At 42.7% G+C, this 25,461-nt stretch overlaps 1 protein-coding gene across 4 annotated transcripts; it reads left to right on the top strand.

The window, feature by feature from the left end:
• Positions 1-674: 674 nt before the first annotated feature.
• On the top strand, positions 675-24,750 carry LOC100627089 (antigen WC1.1). 4 transcript variants are annotated; one of them, XM_084956804.1, is made up of 15 exons: positions 675-819; positions 8,190-8,504; positions 14,679-14,987; positions 15,078-15,386; positions 16,711-16,803; positions 16,885-17,199; positions 18,274-18,588; positions 20,133-20,174; positions 20,266-20,580; positions 20,807-20,839; positions 21,233-21,370; positions 21,781-21,876; positions 22,082-22,165; positions 23,387-23,533; positions 24,554-24,750. In XM_084956804.1, the coding sequence occupies exons 1-15, from the start codon at positions 753-755 to the stop codon at positions 24,700-24,702; spliced, it is 2,727 nt and encodes a 908-aa protein (XP_084812930.1). In that variant the 5' UTR covers positions 675-752; the 3' UTR covers positions 24,703-24,750. The 4 variants fall into 4 exon arrangements, with proteins under 4 accessions (XP_084812930.1, XP_084812931.1, XP_084812932.1 ...); XM_084956805.1 differs by lacking the exon at positions 22,082-22,165; XM_084956806.1 differs by lacking the exon at positions 20,266-20,580.
• The last annotated feature ends 711 nt before the right edge of the window (positions 24,751-25,461 follow it).

Below are 25,461 nucleotides of genomic sequence, written 5' to 3' on the forward strand. Positions count from 1 at the left end.
AGGAAAGACAGACTTCAGGCCTGTTCAGGACCATCAGGAGCCCGAGAGCTTTACGAGGCTTTCACTCACCAAGGAGAAATGGAAGGAGAGGAAAGCCACCCTACAAAGCCAAATATCTTGTCCCCTGCTGCTCACCTAACCCTTTTTTCATTTACCTGAGAATTTGTCATCTTTATAATCCCAATTCTGTACCTGCCTGAGTTTTGTTCTCTGTTAGAGACGTCTTTGTTTCTTTGCAGGCACAACCTGTTGGCTACTTGACACTGAAGACCTATGTCTCCAGTTTTTAAAAATTCATCTTTTCCTGGGCCCGTGGGGAGGTAGAACTAACCTAGAAACAGCAAGTTTGGCTGATCCCACCAGCTGAGCTGAACCAGCCATTCAGTCCAATTATTGCTGGGGTGGAAAAAAAGAAAGCCTTGTATTTTTTTTTCAATATGGCTTTTCTGTATCAGTTTTAGGGGTAGAATGAAACCTGACGTCAGAAACCCTTATATCTCATATAAGGAGATAAATTTAAGATTCAGCATCTAATTGGTGTTTGAACTTCAGAAAGTTTCCTTTTCTATAGTATCTGATGGCACGGAAGATGTTAAAGAGGGTTTCTATTGGCTCGGAAGGTGGCAATGTCAGAGGATGGGTCTATATAATCCCCTTCCTGCATAAGAGACTCCATTAAGGGCCTGGAGGATTCTTTGTGTGGTTTGAGGAAACTGAGGCTCTTGCCCAAAGACAAGAGGGTCGGCACGACCATGAACATGCAGTGCTCTCTCCAAGGACTGGTTTTTCTCCTCCTCGGTGTCTTGTCGAGTGCTCAAGGTAAGCATCCTCAAGATCAGCTGAGATACTGGATTAGCCATAAGATTCTGGAGGGAAGGATCCCTGTGTTGTAAAGACCACACCTCTCTATGGACCATAGGTTTTGACCAAATGTGATCCTTAGATACAGTGAATGTTGATTTTTCCCCTCATGGGGCTTTGTTTTTCAAGTTAAGCAGTAAGATGTTGCAGAGAGATAAATTTTATTCTCCAATTGACCGGTGTCAGTGTTTTCGCCCTTCCCGGTCAACACCTAACAGCTCAGAAAATGATCACTTCCCGGTTTTCCTATCATGGATTGTGGCTGAGGGACCTGTTCAGGCTGGGTTTCTGATTTACCCTTCCTGCACTCCATACTGTGTGCTCTCCATGGGTATTTTGGTTATTTCTGGTCCTAGCTTATGGATCGTGTGTGTGTGTGTGTGTGTATGCTTTAAGTATGTATATGTGTGTGTGTGCATGTATATGTATTATTTCAAGACTGGTGTGGGGGGGGAGAATGTATGAAGGCTAAAAGTGTAAAAAAATATATCTGTCCGGCGGACGTCAATCTTTTAGATAGGAGTCCATAGAACTGACACCCTCAGACTGGTAGATTAAGCCACACTGCTGGATTTGGTGTTGGTGGTGGTAATGAGAATGATGATATGTGTGAATGTACATTTGATGAGGGCAGATATGGAAACTTTCCTTTCTGCAAGGAAAGCACTCCCTGCATAATCTATAATCACACCCCCTGGATAACCTGGCCCCTGCAGTCTAAGCCTGGCTGCTTTGGCAGAGCTCCTCACCTCTCCATCCCTTCCTTATCCCATGTTCCCTCCCTATCTCAAGCCTCCCCAGTCAGAAATCTCTGTCTCTCTTCTTCAGGAAATTCTGTTCCTCCCAACAGGAGCAAGAAGTTCTACTCCTCACTCCCGTGTTAAATTTCTTCAAATTTCCAATTCCTTGGGTGTAGGCCATATTATAATGATGGCTATCCTTTTTCAGGCTGTGCAGGCTCTTATGGATAGAGGTGGATTCTCAAGATGAAATATAACATTGGTGCTCTGATTAAATTTGGGGCTCTCTAGCCATGAGAGAAGTGAAGAAATTTCTCCGTAGGCTGAGAATAAAGCTCACCTCCTCCCTCAAGCATAACGTTTCCTCAGAGAGAACTTTTGGCAGGATCCTGTCATTAAAGCACTAATTTACATGCTAAGGCATTCAGTTCACATGAGTTTGCCTTATCAACTTGGCAATTTCAACCTTGGTATGATGGTTCCAAAGAGCATTAAATATTTCCTGAGCCTGGCACATGTTATAGAGTCTCTACAGTAGGTCAGGATCTGCCAGCTCCCTTTAGTTTTCTTCTAAAGAATTTGCTTTAAATCTCAGAGTCTGCACGCACACACTCACTCACTCTCTCTCTCAGTTGAATCATAAAGTTCCTGTACACCATTTTATATCCACTTTCAAAATTAAAAATGTATTCAAAATTTCTTTTTGCCCTGTTAAGACATCTTCTATGTCATTTGTATGGTTGCCCCTATTTCAGCCATACTGTTATTGAATCATAATTTATCTAATCCTTTTTCCTTACATTAATGTTTTCAATTACAATGCTGTGATAAAAATTTTATGAACATCAGCATTAATCTAATAGAAAAGCCACTATTATTTTTTCAAGTTAACCATTCTAAAAGGACTCTCTTTACATATATTCCCTAGTTGTCCATCAGAATAGTTTCAATAGCTTTCATTCTCAGCAACATTAACTGAATTTAAAGTGTTATTATTTTCTTTATAATCTCGTCTTAAGTGCATGATATCATGTTTTTATTCTAATAGACCATATATAAAAAATGTTACCTTATTTCTTATATTGCAATCTCAAGATAGCTTTCATAACCACTTTTATTTTTTCCTCTGGAATGTTTTAAATTTTCTTATTTATTTTAGGAAGTCTCTACAAAAGAATATCATTAGTGCTTTTCTTACATGATTTTTAAAAATAATTCCCTCATTTTTTAATGTTTTTAGGGTCATGCGTCTGAAGGGGGGCTCATATGATCAAATCTACAATGTTTACTTTTATGATTTCGGCTTTTAATGCAATGTTGCAAATGCCATTATTCATCCCCAAATAACTTTTAATCATATTTTATTTTCTGCAAATAATTTTATAGTTCCACTAAAGACTATGCAAAACATTACTGAATCTGAATTTATTTTACCCTGTGTGATGGTGTGATACATTTCAGTTCCATCACAAAACGAAAATGCATTGTTTCATGATTTCATGGGTATGACACCAAAAGAACAGGCAACAAAGCAAAAATAGACACATGCAAATATATCGAACTAAAAAGCTTCTGCAGAGCAAAGGACACATCAATAGAGTGAAAAGGCAACCTGCAACAAGTCATGTAAACAGTTTATTTCCAAAATATATAAGGAGATCCTTCAACCCAAGATTAAAAAAGAAAAAAACAAAACACTTTGATAACCCAATTAAAAATTTGGCCAAGGACTTGAACAGACATTTCTCCAAAGAACACATACAAGTGGCCAACAGGTATATGCAAACTATTGCCTTTGAAATGGATTAGCAATGAGATCCTGCTGCGTAGCACTGGGAACTATGTCTAGTCGCTTATGATGGAGCATGATAATGTGAGAAAAAGGAATGTATACATGTATGTGTAACTAGGTCACCATGCAGTAGAGTAGAAAAAATAATCGTGTTGGGGAAATGACAATAAAAAAATCTTTTTAAATAATAAAAAAAGAAAAGATGTTTGACATTGCTAATCATCAGGGAAATATGAATCAAAACCACAGTCAGCTCTTACCTCACGCCTATCAGAATGGCTTAGATTCAAAGCCAGTATTGGCAAGGTTGTGGAGAAATTGGCACTCTTCTGACTATTTATCCCCATTAAGTGTGTAAATTGCATCTCAGTAAAATTATTACCAAAGACCTGTATGACTTATAGTGCTGTCTCTTTTCATTCTTGATATGTTAACTTCATTTTTCTCTCATTTCCGTATTGCTCAGTGTTTATCAATTTTCAATGAGCCACGTTTGAAAGATTTTCCTCTATTTTCCCTATCTTATGCTTACTTTCTTTTTCACTAATTTGTGTTTTCTTTATTAATATCAACTCTCTATGTCCTCTAGGCTTTATTCTCTCATCTCCTAGTTTCTTAAACGGAAGCTTACAATTTTTCATTTTCAGTCTTCCCTCTTTTCTAAGTCTAGGGTATAAATTTCCCTTAGGCACTACTTCAGCTTCACTAGAAGAATTTAGTTTTATACCACACCTTTATTATCACTCTTTACAATATTTTCTAATTTTTAAATTTATTCCAGATTGAGGTACTGTTTTGGAAGGATGTTTCTTAACTTTTCCAAATAGGGATGGCTGCCCTATATTTATTTATTAATTATTATTTTTATTCCACTGTGGTCAGAGTAAATACTCTGTATGAATTCATTTCTCTGAAAGTTTTTATCATATGCTCATTATTATTATTTTTTGGTCTTTTGTCTTTTTACGGCCACAACCACGGCATATGCAGGTTCGCAGGCTCGGGGTCGAATTGGAACTATAGCTGCGAGCCTATGCCACAGCCACAGCAATGCCAGATCTGAGCTGCATTTGTGACCTACACCACAGCTCACAACAATGCTGGATCCTTAACCCACTGAGCGAGGCCAGGGATCAAACCCGCATCCTCATGGATCCTAGTCACGTTCGTTAACCACTGAGCCACGACGGGAGCTGCCTATGGTCATTTTTGCTAGGTGCTCCCAGTGCATTTACAATAATGTGAATTCTTTCGCTGTTGGGTGCACTGTTCTACATATGCTGTATTGTTTTATATCTCCTTCATTCTTCCTTCTTTTCTATATGCTTTGTCAGCATGCTATCGGATGTGTTAAAGTTCCCCATTTTAATAGTGATTTTTGTCTATTTCTTCTTTTCACTCTCCCAAGTATATTTCAAAGCTATGATTTGTTTTTCCTTATCTTCTTTTTACCGCCACACCCGCTGCATAGGGAAGGTCCCAGGCTAGGGGTTGAATTAGAGCTGCAGCTGCAGGCATACACCACAGTCATGGCAACATGGGATCCGAGGTGCATCTGTGACCTCCACCACAGCTTGCACCAATGCCAGATCCTTAACCCAGTGAGTGAGGCCAGGGACCGAACCCACATCCTCATCCTCGTGGAGATGACCTCAGGTCCTTAACCCACTGAGCCACAATGGGAACTCCTCAAAGCTATGTTCTGATGTCTTTCTTGGATTTTGATATCTATAATGTTTTTAGTAAGATTTATCCCATTATAATCATGAAAATTCTCTCATTAACTCAATTGGGGTATCTTGCCTTAAAGTATATTTTCTGTGACATTGATACAGTTTTCTAAAGATTAGTGTTTACATAGTACATACATTGTCTTCCATCATTTTACTTTCAAACTTTCTTTATCCTCATATAGGCACTGAGTGTTTTGCAAGGAGTATTTAGGTGAATTTTGTTGCTTTATCTACATGGGCTTTTATTTGAAGTATCTAATCCACTTCCTGTAAATGCAATACTGATACTGTTGGGCTAGTATCTACACTTTACTTTTAATTGACCCATCTGCATTATGTTCTTTTTTTCTCTTCTTCTGCATATTCTCTTGTATTAAACAAGCTGTTATTATTCCAGATTTTCCCTTTTTTCTTTGATTTTCATCAGCTTTATTAGGTGTGGGACTTTTCACACCCTTCCATCCATTTTTAAAAATTCTCAATCATTTTATCTTCAAACAGTACTTCTGCTGCTCTGTCTCTGTTTAGCCTTTTTTTTTTCCTCCACACCCATGGCATATGGAAGTTCCCAGACCAGGGGTCAAATCTGAGCCACAGCTCTGACCTGCATCACAGCTGTGGCAACACTAGATACTTAACCCACTGTACCTAGCCAGGGATTGAAGCTGCACCTCCATAGCAACCAGAGCTGCTGCAGTTGGATCCTAAACCCAGTGTGCCATGGTGGGAACTCCTGTCTCTGTTTGTCTTCTCCTCTTCCTTATCTTTCTTCTCTTTCTCACCTCTCATTTGTAGGATACCTCTAAGTCATTCATGCTGTGTTGATTTATGTAAAAGAATATTCATTCAATTCTTCAATTCAATTCTTAATTCTATTCATTTGATCCTTCATTCTAGACATTTATTTTCAGTGGGCAATTGTTCCTTTCATATATTTTATGTATTTACAATTCTTTGTTAATTTTTTTTCATCTTTTCACCTGTTTATTCTCTGCTTCCCTCTTTTTTCCTAAATACAAATTGATCATAGTTAAAATCTTTATCTGCCAAATCCAGCATCTCTATCATGTGTGCCTCTGCTTTCTCTTATCTACTTTTTCTCACTTTGTTCATTTGCCATGCCATCAGCCCTTCAAATGCCATGGAATTTTTATTGAATGCTACAAATTACGTATGAAAAAAGGAAATTCCAGATACATTTTCCCCCTCCCCTCTTTGGCCACACCAACAGCATGTGGAAGTTCCTGGGACAGGGATTGAATGTGTGCCACAGCAGCAACCTGAGCTGCCACCGTGACAATGCTGGATCCTTAACCTGTTGCACCCCAAGGGAATGCTGTCCACATATATTTTCTAACACCTGAAAGGATTCACCTTTTGTTCTGCTAGGCAGGTGGGAGAAAGGTTGCAGATCACCCAAATATCTGTATACAACCTAGAACAGAGTTGTGACCAGTCTGGATTGCAGTTTCGGTAACACTCCATGTACCTTCCATTCTTCTGTTTCTACGCCATGGGCTTTCAGGGCTTTGAATTGACAGTTTGGAAGTTTTGGTAGCTCAGCACTCAAGAGAATGAGGGAATATCTACTCTACTTTCCAAAATTTTTACATCGTTCTTTGTCCTCCTGCCCTTCACAGCTTGTATACTGGGCAAATATTTGAGGAGACAACTTGTTATGTGAGAGTGGCTTTCAAGTCTCCTATTTTGTCGCTTCAGCACCAGGTAACCCTCAAAGTTACACTGGCCTATCATATGTCCTCTGCTTGCCTGAGCCCAAATTCTAAGCCATGTACCAAATTGTGAAATTCCCACAGAGAAAAAGTAGTTGTAGATCCTTGGCTAACATTGAAACATGTTTCATGGTCTCACTCTTCCGAATTTCAGCACATTTAGTCTGTGTTATGTTCACAAATGTCTAATAAATTTACTTCTTTGAAAAACATTTTCCAGGCTTTAAGCTGTAGACAGCAAGATCATTGGGCTGCTGTGAATCCCTCCATTCTTCATGGAGGTAGAAAATGTTAGGTTTTCTTTACTTCATCATTTACTTAAAGTGCAACATCATTACGCATTATTCAATCTTTCTTTACATCACTTTTTACATACAAAAGGAGAGAATAATACACTGAGTCTGTCAGAACTGTTTCTTCATGTGCTTTCGGACCAGGAATATAACTTATTTCTTCCCTGTGGTGGGGTTAGAAATACATGATGTTTTCCCTCTAAAGACCAAATCACTCCACATGTTGAACAACAGTGACTCCTGACACAAAATCCAAGTTGAGATGAGATTTATTTGGGAAAAGAAGTGCCATTCTAGGAGTTCCAGTGGAATTTGGCCAGTTCCAATCAATATTTTACCTCCTCTCTCATGCAAGTTTCCACAATCTACTTAAAGAGATTATATTTTTTGAAACTAAGAATCCAGATCTGGAGTCTGAAGCTGTGAACTGTAAGTGAAGGATTCTGAGGCAAACCATGGCATATCATGGTATGTTTCTTAGTTTGGAATGACTATACCAAGAACGATTCTAAGTAGTAGAGGATTCGTGGCTGCTAGCCGAGGCTTCTGACGAGACCAGTTCCTCACTCCATTCCTTTTAATCTAATCCTTTTAACTCTCAGGTCAATGGCAGCAAAGTGTGTGTGGCGTATAAAAAAAAAAAAAAAAAATCCATCCAGCTGCCAGCCCTTTGCTATGACTCTGAACTGATTTACCTGCTCAGGGTAGAGAAGCTAACATTTCCTGTGTATCTTTCTCAAATGCTATGAAGAACTCTACAAACCAGAGGTTAACTCATATGACCTGGGCTATACCTCGCTAGAGTATTTTCAATTTAAATTTTCCTTTTTTCCCTATTTTTCAACACTATTATTCTCTTATCACTGCCATAAGAAACTAGAGCCAGGTGCTGCCTCAGTGCAATGACTCCCTGTCTGAACCAGCAGGCTCTGCAGCCTCGGAGGAGAGCACCGCCAACTGTTCAGGTAGGGGTCCCATGGGACCAGAAAACCCTTCTCCTTCCCTGTGTAAATGTCTTCTCCTGACTCTCTCCTCAGACAGCAATCTGCTCCGCCTGGTGAATGGGGGCAGTCGATGCGCGGGCAGAGTGGAGATCCTTCACCAAGGCTCCTGGGGCACCGTCTGTGATGACTACTGGGACTTGAACGATGTGAATGTGGTGTGCAGGCAGCTGGGCTGTGGAGAAGGCCTAGAAGCCAAGGTGTTAGCTCACTTTGGGGCAGGATCAGGACGCATCTGGCTGGATGACGTGAACTGCACGGGAAAGGAGTCCCACTTATGGAAGTGCACTTCCCCGGGCTGGGGGCAGCACAGTTGCAATCATAAAGAGGATGCAGGAGTCATATGCTCAGGTATGGTCTGTGCGTTAATCACTGATTGAGAGATTGGAAAGATCCAAGGAAGCTGGTGTCTGATCATGGGCCAATAGGAGATGGATGGGCTAGAGAGGTCTGAGACATCTACCCATCCTCCCTGAGTGCACAGAGTAATGGGCTTCATTTGCTTTCCTCTTCTGCGTTTCTGCTATTCTTTTCTTCTCCAGTGGTCTTACCTGACAGAGTTTAATCTATTATCCCAATTAAAATTAATCTTCAGGAGTTCCTGTCGTGGCGCAGTGGTTAACGAATCCGACTAGGAACCATGAGGTTGCGGGTTCGGTCCCTGCCCTTGCTCAGTGGGTTAACGATCCGGCGTTGCCGTGAGCTGTGGTGAAGGTTGCAGACGCGGCTCGGGTCCCGCGTTGCTGTGGCTCTGGCGTAGGCCGGTGGCTACAGCTCTGATTCAACCCTTAGCCTGGGAACCTCCATATGCTGCGGGAGCGGCCCAAGAAATAGCAAAAAAGGCAAAAAAAATTAATTAATTTTCACAATTCTTTTATAAGTTGCTTTTTTTTTTTTTTTTTGTCTTTTTGCCATTTCTTGGGCTGCTACTGCAGCACATGGAGATTCCCAGGCTAGGGGTTGAATCGGAGCTGTAGCCACCTGCCTACGCCAGAGCCACAGCAACGCGGGATCCGAGCCGCGTCTGCAACCTACACCATAGCTCACGGCAACGCCGGATCGTTAACCCGCTGAGCAAGGGCAGGGATCTAACTCGCAATCTCATGGTTCCTATTCGGATTCGTTAACCGCTGCGCCATGACGGGAACTCCTATAAGTTGCTTTTTTGAAAGAGTGAAGCATTTTCAAATCATAACACAAGCATTCCCTTTGCATGGTGAGCCTATGGAAGGGAGGGACAAGAACGAGGATGTACTTTCCTTGATGGAGTTGTTTCTATTTGTGTAGAGAGTCTCTATCTTGTGTTAGGTTAGTGTGAGTGGAGGTACAGAGAATACCACTAAACAAATCAGAAAGGAATTTATGGATTTGTGCCAAATTGCAAGTCTCCTTGACAATTTAGATATAAATATTCATAGCGCTTTGGTTGGTAGGACCAGAGAACTGTGGATGAAATGCTCTGACTCATAGGTTCTCATTACATTACTAATAGAAAAAGATTATCTCTCCATTTTTTCTCTTAAAACATCTTTATAGATTAAAGCTTTGTAGGAACACTTAGCCATACACTGACAAGTCAATGGTGGATGCAATAAAAATATTAATTCCTGTGTTGTACGAAAACGGATTATATAGTTTACATCTGATGACTTCAGTGATATGAGAGAATTGCATTTGGGGGTCATTTAAGAGGAATATTTTAATTTGAGTGTAGTTGAATTACAGTACTGTATTTGCTTCAGGAGTATAGCAAAGTGATTTAGTTACATATGCATATATTTATATTTTTCTCAATTTTTTTTCTTTGTAGGTTATTACAAAATATTAGGACAAACATAATTTTTTTAGTAAAGTGAAGGAAGCTGATAGTATCCAGGAAGGAGGGGATGGTAATGGAAGCTGACAAAGGGACATGAGGTTCTCTGAATAGCACTGTGGGTCCAGGTGTGATGTGGAGGATGCTGTGTGTACCTAGGGACACAGGATGTTTATACAAAAGGAGATAAGACAAGGATATATCCGATCACAATTTTCATTTTGTCTTAAGTGGGGTTGATTTACATAAATAAGTAATCCTCTGATGGAGCAGTTTCCCTTTCTGCAACCACCCAAGTCTCTCATAAACTTTTCAGAGGGCTTGAAACTGTCTACTTGTTCTCCTCCTCCACTAGATGTAAAGCCCCACAAAGACATGAATATTGATTTATTGGGATTTAAATTCCCAGCATCTACCAAAGTCCCTGGAACAAGGCAAATTCTAAAAAGGTGTTTTTATCTTTAATAAAACCACATGAAATTGGCCAAATACCACATGCAACAGACACTTCCTATAACTCACGCAACACAGTGTTCTACGCTAATCAAAATAGTAGGAACTGGAGAGATGGATGAAGAGCCAGAGGATACAGGGGCAGGAGAGGCTGATGGTCAGAGGCCCTGAGAGTTGGTCTGGATGCAGATATGCATCATAGCTACAGGCAGGACAGAAGAGGCGGTCTTGGTCAAAGGGAGAGGAATAGGGATGTGATCTAGAGGACAAATGATGAAAACCAAACTGGTCACCCTTGCTCTCCCGCGTCCCCGGACAAAACAGAGCCCCAAAGTTATAACAGTAAGAGGGACTATTTCTTCTGGCCCAGAGAGCCCTAAGCAGAAGCTGACATATAGAAAACTGGAGGCTTCCCAGGTTCAGGCATAGGTGCAGAAAGAGTACTTTCCTGAAGAACTGGCCCCCTGAGATCCCTCCTATGACTCAATTTGATGTCTCTCTTGCAAGTGAGAGAAGAGTGAGTAGAGGTGAAGCACCAAGGAGAATGGGCCATGGTGCACACTGAACACCAAACCTGGAGGAAGATGAGCTGCTGGGCAGTAACCCCCGACCTGAGAGCACAAAGCAGACAGAAGGGCTTCCGTCTCTAACTCTGTGACCTTGAACAAATGGCTCTTGTGACAGAACCTCCCTAGACTCTATCTTCTCTGGCCTAAAGTAAGAGCATAGTGCTCAAGCATTTCCAATATCATTTACAGACTGAACACTTATTGACCTTAGCCCTGAAAGAGGCCATATTTTGCTTGGTGCCGGCCTGGGTATCTTCTTCCTTTTGACTGAAGTAATGGTGTGTCTGCATCTCTTCGTATCTACGACCCAACATGTGACCCTAGTTCTCCATGGTACAAGACACAGGGTTCAAATTTTAGGGGCTTTTGGTTACCTTCAATGTTTGTTATTTTGGTCCTTTGGAGTTTCTGTGGCATCGGGTAGACATATTAATTCTAAATTCGGTAGTCCATTTTAAAACTGCTTTTCCTCTGCCATTTTCTCTGCTTAGGCAGATATTCAGAAATGTATCCTGACACCTCTGAGGTCCGATCAAGACTGATTTCCATTAAAAGGACAAGAAACTGGTCCGGAGCTATCCTAGTCTTCACCCTAAAAAATTCACTCACTCTCTTCAGATGAACCAGTGAGGAGCTCAGTGAAGAGCTCCATGTCAGTCAGGACTTCCTTGGCCCTCATTTGCACAGAAACTTATAAATAAGTGTATAAATGTCACCCAACAAGTGGGTAACGTCCGCGGTGAGCCCAGATTCTACTTTACCTCAGATGACAACATCTGTGGAACTAGTGGATTAGTAAAACTTCACTTCTCACTAACAATACCAGTCTTGGGAAGATACTAGAAAGTCCTTCCCAAATCATAGACCAATGACAAGATTTCTGTTACATCACCGACTCAAACGATGTCAGTCAACATGAAATCCGGGGGGGTCATGTTAAATGACATGAGGAAAAAAATTACTTTCATGAGAAAGCCATAGAATGTGTCTTCTTCACAGTCAACCCTGTTTTTCAAAGAACATCTATAATTCATCATTTTCTTTCAAAGTCTCATGCCTCAATCTGATATATACACATTTATCTACCACAAAATTTATTTTTGAGATGGATAGCAAATAAAGATTTATTTCATTATTTTCAAATCGATCCCTCGGTTTTCAGCACTCTTTGTTGAATAATCTACCTTTTATAGTGACTTCAAATACTACCTTCTTCAAATACTAAATTTCTATGTTTGTATGTGTGTCTTTGAGTCCATTAGATAGTTATACTCTACCGCATCCACTCTAGTCTACTGTTACACAAGAACGTGATTGGTTTTATTGTACTTAATGGCTTATCCTCTCATATCAACCTATTTCATAAATTTTCTTGCAATGTTAACACATGAATTTTTCTATGACACTTTAAAATAAAGTAGAAAATCAAAAATAATAATTTGTCTCGGGAGGCTTTCCCAATGTGTCTAAGACTTTATTGATTGTCAAGCATATATTTGAATGTCTGATATGTGTCAGGCTACATAAAACAGTGTGCAAGGAATATTTCTTGTTCTTTCTAAATTGATAATATCATGAGATAATGCAGAAACTAACAGCTTGTTTAGGAAAAAAAAAAAAGAAATGCTTTAATTAGAATGAGTAGCCTATGACCAAATTCCAACCAGACCAGACTAGGGGTCCTAACCTGAGCCTGTCTGGGGAGATGGAAATGGATAAATAATCAAGGGCAAGCACAGCGTTTTCTCTCTCACCCTTCATTCTCATAGAAAGGGTCAAGCTAATCCTTCCATTCTTCAGTTTCTGTGGTGTCTTTTCTGTTTCCTCCTGCTGTCTGTGGCAGATTTTTCTCTGTTAGAATATTTTTTCCATATCTTCAATCGGAGACCTTTATCGGAAAGAATTCCACCATGCACATAAATAATAATCATAAGCACACTCACAAATCAGGCAAGTGTATCTTTAAAATGGTCCTCTATGATTTGAGGTTTTAATTCTTTTCAAAGTGAATTACCTTTTCTCTATTTAGAATATGGCTCCCGGGAGTTCCCGTCATGGCTCAGTGGTTGACGAATCCTACTAGGAACCATGAGGTTGCGGGTTCGATCCCTGGCCTTGCTCAGTGGGTTAAGGATCCGGCGTTGCCGTGAGCTGTGGTGTAGGTTGCAGACGCGGCTCGGATCCCACATTGCTGTGGCCCTGGTGTAGCCAGCGACTACAGCTCTGATTAGATCCCTAGCCTGGGAATCTCTGCATGCCAAAGGTGCAGCCCTAGAAAAAGACAAAAAAAAAAAAAAAAAAAAAAAAAAAAAAAGGCTCCTGAAAGACCAAATCATGATCACATGTCTTTTCTTTGGTCTCCTTGCTTCAGGTTCATACTCCACCCACTCCCAGTTCAACCTACCACACACCCCATCCACACTCCACTTCTATAGAAGTGCTTCCCTCTTGGAGTTCCCTTGTGATCCATTTGTAGCGCTTAAGAGGGTTGGTTTGTTTGTTTTTTCTTGTCTGCTGTAGGAGAAATGGGAAAGGGTAGAAGGATTAGGTGGCAAATGGTAGCAACACAGGGGATAAAATGCACTAAAATCAGGTTTTTTTTTCCCCCAATATTTCTGTCTTTCATCCATTCCAGGGCTTTTGCAATTTGGAAGACTCCAAATTGTGTCTGGCTTGTTTGCTTTCTGTTCTTTCTTCCTCACTCTCCTTTTTGGCAGCATGCTGGCTATTTCTCAAGAACCTAAATAGGAAAGAAACATGCAGTTAGCATAGAGGTAGGAAGAAAATACACGAAGTTACTGTCACTCCATAGCATTTGCTAAGATAGCCATTTCTTGGAAGCAAAACCCCCTAGAATGAAGTAAACAAGAAACTCAGCTCTCTTGCACACTGCCGCTGAGAACTCACCCTCTCCCAGGTTCATTGATAAATCCCAGGCTTTCAAGAAAGATGGCCAGGACCAGCCCCCTTCTCTCCTATGACTCTCTGAGCTTTCTTAATATCCAAACTCATCTGAGGAGAACTCCTTTCAAAATCAGCTCACCTAAGAAACTCTTGGAATTTCTTACCATCAAAAATGATGAGGAAAAAAAGTGATGTCACGAGGGTGGATTGTTATAAAATCAGTATTTCCTCCCTTGAGCCAGAAGTCTGCCTACACTTTGGCACATCCATCCCTCGTGTTGTTCCTTATTCTCAGTGACTTAAGCATTGGCTCCCCAGAGAAAGCTGCCCAGAATTCTAGCCTCAGAAATCTCAGGATGGCTGGCTAACCTTGTCTGCCTCATAGACCTCAAACCTCTTGAATCCCATGGACTTGTTTCACTCTGGGTTAGTTCAGATCGTCATACCCATGCACCCAATTTTGAATGCCCACTACAGGGCACTTTGGGGGAGGGAGGCCCTGTAGTTTCCAGACCATTGGGTGAGGAATTCACATTCCTCACCAACCTCAAAAGATACATTCTTGGGAATCAGCCATTCCACACTGACCCTGCAAATCCTGGATTTCTCTTTAGAAACTTTCCTATGAAAATGCAAATCTGACAATGACTGACAAACTCTCTTTCCAGGCCCCAGCCCTGGAAAAGAAAACCTTTCACACCCTTGCTTGTAACACATTGTTTTCCTCTGCCAAGCCAGGATCATGAACCCTCCCTGGCTTTGCTGTTTGCCTGTTTCTCTTAGGATTTGTGCATCTGGTTGGAGGAAATGGACCCTGCTCAGGGCGAGTAGAAGTGCATTCTGGAGAAGACTGGACACCAGTGTCTGATGGGAACTTTACATTCCCCACGGCTCAGGTCATCTGTGTAGAGCTGGGATGTGGCAAGGCTGTGTCTGTCCTGGGTCAGAGGCCCCTCAGAGGGTCAGGTAACCAGGTCTGGCCTGAAGAGTTCAGGTGTAAGGGGGAGGAGTCCATGCTCTGGTCCTGCCCCAGAGTGCCCTGTCCAGGAGGCAGTTGTCACCACAGTGGAGCTGTTCAAGTTGTCTGTTCAGGTGAGACGTGTATCAGGACTTCACCTCCCTGCCTCCCCAGTTCAGGTAAGAAAACTGAGATGTTGCTGAAATCCCGTCTTCTCCCACCAGCATACACGGAAGTCCGGCTCATGAGAAATGGCACCTCTCAGTGTGCGGGGCGAGTGGAGATGAATATTTCTGGAGGATGGAGAACACTCTGTGCCTCCCACTGGACCATGGCCAATGCCAATGTTGTGTGTCGTCAGCTCGGCTGTGGAGTCGCCCTCTCCACCCCCAAGGGAGCAGAGGGAGGTGATCAGATGTGGAAAGCCCGATTTCACTGCTCTGGGGCTGAGTCCTTCTTGTGGCATTGCCCTGTGACTGCCCTGGGTGTTCCTGACTGTGCCCATGGGAACACAGCCTCTGTGATCTGCTCAGGTAAGAGAGGGAAGGGCTAACTGGTACTCAGGTTGCTCCTGGAGGGGAATGTCCCTAAGGGCAAAGAGTGCTGGAAAACTGGCTTCAAAATAAGATATGTCATGGTGAAATATGGTTCATCTGATTGCTCATTTATTCTTAAGTTCAGGCCAAGTTGTGTTCTGAGTTTAATGTATTTTAAAAATATTATTATTTGTGTATAATCACAGAAAACCATGTAGAAACAATAAATGTATACCTCAGTCATGTATTCCAACCCAGAGCAACAAAAAGAACATTCAGAGCACTGCAGAAGTCACTGCTGCCTTCCAGTAACTATGCCCTCCCTCCTCTCCAACGAAAACCACTTACCTGACTTGTACTAATGAGACTATTTTATCAATTCTTGAACTCTATATAAAATCAAGCAGTGTGTTTCCTTTTGTGTCTAACTTCATCAACTCAGAATTATGTTTAGGATTTACTCATGATGTTGTTTGTCGCAGCACTTTATTCATTTTTTGTCACTGGAGAATATGCCTTTGAATGATCACATGACCATGCCCTGATCCAGTTGACTAATGGTAGAGAATTGAGTTTGTTTCCAGTTCTTGACTATTGCAAATATGATGCTATAAATTACCGTGACAACGACTTTTTAATCTTAAGAAATATAACTTTCCCACATTTCCCTGTACATTTAGTGTTTCTTATATCCCTTTCAAAAGAACTTTGCCTACTCTGAGATCATAGAAACATTCTCCAAAAGTGTCTTATAGAAGTTTAATCTTTTTCTTGCATATAATTTTATGTTCCTTCTGAAATCGATATCTATGTTAAGATAAGGGTCAAGTTTCATGTAGATATCCAGTTGAGTTTTTTCCTGAAAAGACTCTTTTCTCCAAGGCAGTGCCAGCTCTGTCTTAAGCAGAGTGCGTTCACGTGTGTCTTTTTTTAGACCCTCTGTTCTATTCCATTGTATCATTTGTTTATCCTAGCACCAATACTAACTACATTTTCTTCATTATTGGAGCATTGTAGTAAGTCAGGGTAATTTTAATTCACAGGAGTTGCTTTACATCATCTTTTCTAACTTTGTTGCTTTTCTTGCCAGCTGTGTTGGTCCCTTATTCAACTCATTCTTAGTGCAAAAGCTGCTTTTAAAAAACATGTGACGTTGTCAGAAGCAGAACTCTCCTTGGAGAAAGTGAACTCTAAAGTTATGATAATTTCAGGGCTATGTTACTGCTTTCATCTCAGACCCCATCCCCAAGTTATTACTTAGTTTAATTCAGGGTCCTGTACTCCAACCCCACCAACCCTCTGTTCATTGCTGTTTCTGTAGGAAACCAGACCCAGGGGCTGCCTCAGTGCAATGACTCCCTGTCTGAACCAGCAGGCTCTGCAGCCTCAGAGGAGGGCACCGCCAACTGCTCAGGTAGGGGTCACACAGGACCAGAAAACCCTTCCCCTTCCCTGTGTAAATGCCCCACCTTTTTTTCTGGCTCTCTCTCCTCAGACAGCAGACAGCTGCGCCTGGTGGATGGAGGGAGTTACTGCTCAGGGAGAGTGGAGATCCTTCGCCAGGGCTCCTGGGGCACCGTCTGTGATGACAGCTGGGACCTGGACGATGCGCATGTGGTGTGCAGGCAGCTAGGCTGTGGAGAAGCCCTCAGTGCCCCAGGGTCTGCTCACTTCGGGGCGGGCTCAGGCCACATCTGGCTGGATGACGTGAACTGTACAGGAAAGGAGTCCCACCTATGGCAGTGCCCTTCCCGGGGCTGGGGGCAGCACAACTGCAGACACAAAGAGGACGCAGGGGTCATCTGCTCAGGTCCGCTCAACACATTGTCCACAGGTTGGGGAGGGGTGAGGGCCCTGGAGGTGGGATCTGAGCCCTGAGGGAGAGTTGCTGAAAGGGCCAGAGAAGGACGCTTCCTCCCAGGGAGCCTGACTTTGTAGCAAATGTGAAGTAGATGTTTCGCTTGCTCCTGTAGCAGCTGAGGTTCTGGAGCTTTCCTCTCAGCAGTATCTCCTGGCAGAGCCATTTCTTACAGTTTCCACTTGAAAGCAGGGCTCCCTCTTCAGTTATGTCTGGTACAAAATCTTACACCCACTTTACTAGTTTCCATTTGCTTCTTTAACAAATTACTACTCAGTGGTTTAAAACAACAGGTTTTTATTGCCTTCCAGTTCTGTCGATTAGATTCCAACAGACTTGGTCTGGGCTAAAATCAAGATTTCAACAGAGCTGCTTCCCTTCTGAGGCTGTGGGGAAAATTCTGTTTCTTATCTTTTCAAGCCTCTAGAAACTGCCTGATATTCCTGCTTCACTGCCTCCTTCATTCATCACCAGCAATGTTGCATGTTTCTAATCATTATGCATAGTCACAGCTCCCTCTGACCACAGCTGGGAAGAGTATTCCACTTTTATGACAGTGGGTCTAAGAATGTGATTAGACTGGGCTCACGTGATCAATCCACAGTATTCCAGCTTAATCTCACATCTCAAGGTTCTATTTTAGTCACATTGTTACAATCCCTTTTGCCAAGTAAAGTCATACATTCACAGGTTCCAGGGATTATTCCAGCTATCGCACCACTATCCACAACCCTTTCACATAGATTTTGGAGGTTTTGTCAGGAAGCAGGATTCACTGCCCACTCCTGCAGGTGCCCATGTTCGTCTTCCTCTTGGTTCATATTTCACCACATCACGGTGGTAGAAATAGAAAGACAGACAGATATGGACAAAGTCAGGTAAAAGAGAGACAGAGTTCAGTCTTGTCTCCCAGTGGGCATCTCCTCAGCTGGTTGGGGATGAGTGTTCACAATTTCTGGGAGAGAAGAAAACCCAGAGCTTTGAGTGGAGGGCTCACTGTGTCGTGGTCCCCCCTTTCCATTGCAGAGTCCCTGGCCCTCAGGATGGTGAGCGAGGACCAGGAGTGTGCCGGGTGGCTGGAAGTTTTCTACAACGGGACCTGGGGCGGTGTCTGCCACAGCCCCATGGAAGACATCACCTTGTCCATCATCTGCGGGCAGCTTGGCTGTGGGGACAGTGGAACCCTCAACTCTTCGGTGGCTTTCAGGGAAGGTTCTAGACCCCGGTGGGTAGACTTAATCCAGTGTCGGAAAACTGATCGCTCTCTCTGGGAGTGTCCTTCTGACCCTTGGAATTACAATTCGTGCTATCCAAAGGAGGAAACCTATGTCTCCTGTGCAGGTGACTTACTGTCCGTTTCTGTGTGTCCGTCTGAACCCTGTAGTATGTTGTTAGTGAGATTTCATATTTTTAAATGTAAGCGATGAGTTTAAATCAAGTCTACAAAATGAAGTTTGGATGGAGCTCGTTTAATCCACAAATTCATTATAATTGATATATAATTCACATAACATTGGTTTCAGCTGTACTTCATAACACTTGTATATCTGGATGTATTGGGAAATGATATCCATCACCATAGTTACAATTTTTTTAAGATGAGACCGTTAAGATGTATTTTCTTACCCACTTTGAAACACACAATATAGTATTAGCTTAGTCACCATGCTAGACATCACATTCCCATAACTTATTTATCTTATAGCTGTAATTGTGTATCTTTTGACTGCCTTTACCCATTTATCCCACAGGACCTACCCACCTTTGGCAACCACCAAAATTTTCTCTGCATCTCTGAATTTATTTGTTTATTTTTTTGAGAATGCCTATGCAAGTGAGCTCATGTGGTATTTGTCTTTCTCTGACTGGCTTATTTCACTTAGCGTATTGCCCTTGAATTCCTTCCATGTTGTTGCAAATAAGATTTTCTTTTCTTTTTTTCTTTTTTTTTTCTTTTTGTCTTTTTAGGGCCACAGCAGCGGCTTATGGAGGTTCCCAGGCTAGGGGTCTAATCGGAGTTACGGCTGCTGGCCTACACCAGAGCCACAGCAAGGCCAGATCCAGGCCACATCTGCAACCTACACCACAGCTCACAGCAACGCCGCATCCACAACCCACTGATCGAGGCCAGGGATTGAACCCGCAACTTCATTGTTCCTAGTCGGATTTGTTTCCGCTGTGCCACGACGGGAACTCCAGATTAGGATGAATTTAAAGGAATTATATTCACTGGATTCTGTTCAACTATACATTCATTCAGTAAATATTTATCGGAGTTCCCATTGTGGCACAGTGGAAACAAATCTGACTAGTATCCATGAGGATGAGGGTTCGATCCCTGGCCTTGCTCCGTTGGTTAGGCAGCAGGCATTACCGTCAGCTGTGGTGTAGGCTAGCAGCTGTAGCTCTGATTTGACCCCTAGCCTGGGAACCTCCATGTGCTGCAGGTTCAGTCCTAAAAAGTGAATAAATAAATAAATAAACAATACATAAATATTTATCAAACCCACACCACTGTATTTAAAGGAGTTCTCCATACATATTGAATGTGGGCATCCAATGTGCACAGTCTTGAAAAACAAAGTGAATAAGATTTGAAAAGTCTTTCCACTAGTAGAGCTTTCATGGGAGGTGTAAGTGTGTGTATAGATATATTTGTAGGTGTCTATACATGCATTTGTTCTGGGATATGGAGACTGATAAACCAGTAAATAAAAAAATATTTCAGCTTATGAAGGATCAAGTGAAAGTCTGAGCCCATTAGATTATGAAGCCTGTGTTTTCACTTGTCATTTGCACTGAGCCAAAGGTCATAGATAACTTTGGGGGACAAGACAACCCCAGCTGTCCCTGACTCAGGACGTCCCTCTCCTTCGCTTCTGCAGGAAGGAGACCCAAGAGCTGTCCAGCTGCTGCCCCCTGCACAGGTATGTCAGCCCCTCCAGCCTCCCCTGTGGCTCCCAGGGGCTCCCTCCTTCCCACCAGGGGCAGTCACAGGAGGGGCTGCTGCCTTTTCAGACAAAGAGAAGCTGCGACTCAGGGGAGGAGACAGCGTGTGCTCAGGGCGAGTGGAGGTGTGGCACAGTGGCTCCTGGGGCACAGTGTGTGATGACTCCTGGAGCCTGGCAGAGGCCGAGGTGGTGTGTCAGCAGCTGGGCTGTGGCCATGCCCTGGAAGCCCTGCGGGATGCGGCATTTGGCCCTGGAAGTGGGAGCATCTGGCTGGACGAGGTGCAGTGCAGGGGCAGGGAGTCCTCCCTGTGGGACTGTGCTGCAGGGCCCTGGGGGCAGAGCGACTGCAAGCATGAGGAGGACGCTGGAGTGAGATGCTCTGGTGAGTGGAGGACCAGCTGAGGGGCTAGGACTGAAGGACATGAAAGTTTGTGTCCTGAAACCTTCTCTGGAGTAATCAGTTGTTTGGCGCTCTGGCTCCAGGAGAGGTTACTGCCTGATCTCCTGGAACCTGAAACAGTTCAATGTGCCAGGGATGGTAAGAGTAACCCTATGGCTTTCTCAGGCCAACTCAATATAATGATCTATTCTTTTTCACTTCTCTCCAGGCGAGAGGACAACAGTTCCCCCGACTCGTGGAAGTAAGTGGTTCTGTGGCTCCGAGCCATGTGTTAGAGGAGACTCCCATATTTTCAAGGAACTCCACTGTACATGTATTTTTGAGCAAATTTCCGTGTCAGTCAGAAAAGCCTAAAGATCAGATGTTTATACTCCTACTAAGTAGTGGCAGCTGTAATGTCCAGAGCTTCACCAGCTTTAATTGAACAAAAACCCTTCAGAAGCAGATCCAGAAGACAGTTGGCACAGCTCAGGCAAGGACCTGGATCAGTCTCACCTTGGGGATCAGACAGACCCATTGTATCTGAGTGGTGACTTCAGTCTTGAGGATTCAGAAGATGACTGGGATAAGGAGGAATTTGGGTGTTCTTCTGGTCTTATAATCCTCCTGAAACCTCATGGCCCTCTGTCCTCAGGCACCACTGCAGGCTCAGCTCCTGTCCTTGGCCTCTTCTCCCTTCCTGGGATCCTCTGTATCATACTGGGGGCCCTTCTCTTCCTGGTCCTCGTTATCCTGGGGATTCAGCTACACAGATGGAGAGCAGAGCACCAAGGTAGGCTGTAGGGATGCTAAATGATCTGGAAAGTAGTGGGAAAGGTATTGATCCAGGTGTGACATCAAGAAAAATACACAAGTATTGGTCTCCACCCTCATTATCTGTCACAATTCCAACTTTTCTAAAATAGACAGAAAAGCTTTGAAAGGATGAATCAAGCCCTGGCCCTGGACTGAATGTCAAATCTCTCAACAATTATAACTTCCTGCGTGAACAGGAAGGAGAAATTTCAGTAGAAATTGAGTGTGGAATGTGTGGGATGAAGGTCAGGGTCGGGAAACCCAGTTCTGTTTTAGAAGGCTGATAAAAGAGCCCCGGCATCCCAGAAGAGTTTCCCCAAGTGCATTGGGTCTGTTGGTGAGAGGAACATCTCCAGGGACAGCCTCTAAACTCTTGCTGCTTCCCAGCCTTATCTGCTTTTGAAGATGCTGTCGATGAAGGCTTGTACCAGGAGATTGATGACCTCGTAAAACCAAAGAAGGAGGACCTACTGGACAGCCCAGGTGTGTCCCATGCCCTCTGCTCTCTCCATGAGCTAGCTGTGTGTTACCTGTAGCAAGCACAAACCCAAACACTAGCTCAAACTCACACAAGTTGCAAGCCCTTCTCTACAAGGACAAAGCCTCAATATTTCCTCTAAACGATGACGCTGGGCTTCCTGCTATGGGAAATGTTTCTGTTTGTCTGTGATGTTTTTCTCCCTACCAGCAAGCCTGTCTGATGACTCAGTGACTCGGCTGCCATATTACACAGGGGACACTGAGGAGGATGGAGACCCTGAATATGCTCCAGGTAGTAGAGATAGGCCTTCCCTTGGATGGAGGGCATGAGGAGGGGTAATCTTATCTGAGGGAACCCTCCTGTGATTAGAATAGGAAGGATCTCTTCTCACCAGTCCATGATTGCCCACTGTGGACCTCAGTTCTCTGTAGCCACAACTTCTTCTCCTCAGATACAGCCATCATCTAATGTATTATTAAAGATCCAAAGTCATGTTTGTTTGTTTTTTTATTTTCCCACTGTACAGCAAGGGGGTCAGGTTATCCTTACATGTATACATTACAATTACAGTTTTTCCCCCACCCTTTCTTCTGTTGCAACATGAGTATCTAGACATAGTTCTCAATGCTATTCAGCAGGATCTCCTTGTAAATCTATCCAAAGCCCATGTTTTTTTTAAAATAACACTCCACATGGATAAGCTCAAATTTCTCTAGCTAAAGAGAACATTTGTGACCTATGCTTGGACAGAGCAGTACTATGCCATCTGACTTATTTCATGGAGTTTGTGCATATTGAGACAAAACTATTTTTTAAGCCAAACCAAATAATTCTCACTTATTTGAGACAAAACTATTAATATTGATAAGACCTGGAATATATGGAGTGATTGATGCCTGTAGTTATCCACTACTAGAACCTCTTCCTCACAAGGAACCTGAGAAAAGAGAATGTCCCCACCTGGATCTTCTCCAGAGTGTAAAGATGGGTAACTCATGGAGATTAGATTCAACCAAGGACCAGAAGGGTTTGAAACCCAGGCATCCAGAAATTGGGACTGTGGGATATCCTGTCTCTGAGTGACTGATGTCCAGGCTTCCTCTTCCTACCAGCCCTGTTGACTCCCAAAGCTTCAGAAGGCACAGGGACCCCTCATTCTCTTGGTCCAGATTCATCCTCCCCAGTCACTGATGTACACATAAAATATGTGACAACTCTGTGTCATATGCTTGAAAATAGTACCTGAAACTCATGGCACAATAGCTTTTGTTGATGCTTTACAGTGTGAGATGCCATGTTAGAAAACTGCGATTGGCCATGATATATTGAAATATTTTGAAGATTTAAATGATTTCTGAGAACATGGAGATCAAATACATGCCTTTGGCACAACCCTGGAATATGGTGGCTATATTTATCATCTATTAGAGTCTCTGCATCAGAAGGGGCTTAGGACATCCCTTACTCCAGCCCATACTTTGCTACTCCACCTAAGTCCTTCTCTGTCTTTAGAGCCTCGGGGAGAGCATGTCAATGCCACAGGAAACGGTTACGATGATGTTGAAGAGTTACCTGTTCCTGAAATTCCTTTCTCTCCTGGGAGGAGTGAGAATTATTTTTCCACAGAGGATGGAGGTGGTGACAGGTATTCCCAGACAGGTGAGTGGACAGCTCGGTAGGCTGACTTCCTTATCATGGAGGAGATTACTTTTGGCTCATCAATAGTCTGTTTTTACTTACTGTCAGGGTCTCAGTACACACCTATCCCCAGATAAGATCAGCTCTGCCTCACCCTTGTTACATTGTAGCTCATCTCATCTTCTGAGAAGTGTGTTCTCTGTGTCTGTGTCCACCATCAGTTGGATGTGGACAGGTCTGTATGGTTGCAGAGGCTTTCCTCCTATTTTCATACCCCAAACTGATGAATGTTCTGACAGCAAGTTTTGCGGTTCTTTCGTATTGTGAGAAGTACTCTGGAAAGTTCTTTTTTTGATGGTAATTTTTTTAATTGAAGTATACTTTCTCTGGAAAGTTTGTAAATAGGAGTGTCAGTAAAATTTAAGATCTGTAAAAATTTGTTTTGGAAACATTAAACCCAATGTTTAATGATGATATTTCTCACTCTTTGAGCAGAATTGGCAATGAAAGAGACATAAAATCTCAGCCCTCCAGGGAAACCAAGACACAATTTTCTCTCACTCTTTCAATTGACAAATGAAGACCCTCATCCCCCAGGACAAGGCTTTCTGCTTCTGGGTGAACATGTGGTCCTTGGGGAGCAGGGGTTTTGGAATTTGGTTGAGCTGTCCCCCTTTGGCATCTGACACAGGAAGCAAGTTGCTCTCATCAATACTTATAGGTCAGGCTTGATCTTTTATCAAGGTGCTGAGCAGGGGGCAACTGAGGCACTCTAGTTGGTCATCTCCTGCCTCCATTCCTTATGAAATCAGAGCAGACTGGTGTGGAACAGGCATGCCTGTCTCCTTTCCAACTGGCAAGGTCAAGACAAGACTTTGCATGAGTAGCTGAGAGTGTATGAAGTAGCTTCATCTAGCCTTTCAGAAAAGTGCTGTGTTTCCACAGATATTCTGTAGTCAGTTTGACTAGTCTCCTTCCACCATAGGACTACATCCAGTCTTCTTGTCACCACTCAAACTGGGATTCTCCTTATTGTTTCAGGCATCTCTCTGCAGTCTCCTAGAGAAGCTGTCAACTCTAGCATGGAAGAGAAAGAATCCTCATTGGTCCTGAGACGAGAAGATCCTGGGTATGACGATGTTGATCTTAGCATCATGTCGTGCCACTTTTTGAAGCAAGAGACACTTTGAAGAAACGTCCACAATATTGTTTCCCAAATAAATGAGAGTTTTGTTTTCGTCCTGACTCTAGAGTTTTTACATGCGGCACTGATTAAAGAAATTGTTCGTAATGAACACTCTTGAGCTTCACAGACAAAAGTTGTTCTCTTAAGAATCTTGGGGTATTCACCACCGCTGACCTTGGAAAATCATCTTCAAATATACCCCTTTCTCCAAGTGAAACCTCACTTGAGAATCAGTGTTATTCACCTCCCCCACAGACTTCAGTCTTGCCTTCCCTTAGGTACAGAGAAATTCGTGCTTTCTGAAGTAACATTAAACTCTGAAATCTGGTCCTGAACTAGGTGTTTACTCTTAGAGCAAGAAACTCAAAAAAAGCCTAACAATATTTCAAAATATCACACCTATCCTCCACTGAAACCTAGGAGTGAGGTTCAAAGTGAATTGGGTTGATCAGATAGAGGGAAATGGTCGTTGCCCTTCTAATTTTATCAAATTTTTGTATAATAATAATAACACCAAAAACCTGCTGCTACCTAACAATACCTTTTACTCTAACTGCCCTCTGTCTTTTCTAGTTTTTCGACAATATCCTAAATCTCTGCCCTTTCTATCAAATTGCACCTTCTATTCTTTGTAACTTCTGTCATTTCCCATCCTTTCCATTAGTATGTATTTTCCATTCCCTTCTCTGGCTCTTTGTGTGGAGCTACTCAACACCTCTAAACCCCCATTCGTGTAAAAATTTTAAGTGGTTGTGTTTACTTT

The sequence above is a fragment of the Sus scrofa genome, chromosome 5 (assembly GCF_054392235.1).
Source record: "Sus scrofa isolate SSC_HxYL_T2T_F1_AM1 chromosome 5, Sscrofa_HxYL_maternal_Yorkshire_Landrace_v2.0, whole genome shotgun sequence".
NCBI lineage: Eukaryota > Metazoa > Chordata > Mammalia > Artiodactyla > Suidae > Sus > Sus scrofa.

Excerpts from the sequence above, each read along its gene's own strand:
- LOC100627089 (XM_084956804.1), top strand. The coding sequence starts at position 753 with ATGAACATGCAGTGCTCTCTCCAAGGACTGGTTTTTCTCCTCCTCGGT. Across the intron at positions 20,175-20,265 it reads AGCTGCTGCCCCCTGCACAG|ACAAAGAGAAGCTGCGACTC; the intron begins GTATGTCAGCCC and ends CTGCCTTTTCAG. Across the intron at positions 20,840-21,232 it reads AGTTCCCCCGACTCGTGGAA|GCACCACTGCAGGCTCAGCT; the intron begins GTAAGTGGTTCT and ends CTCTGTCCTCAG.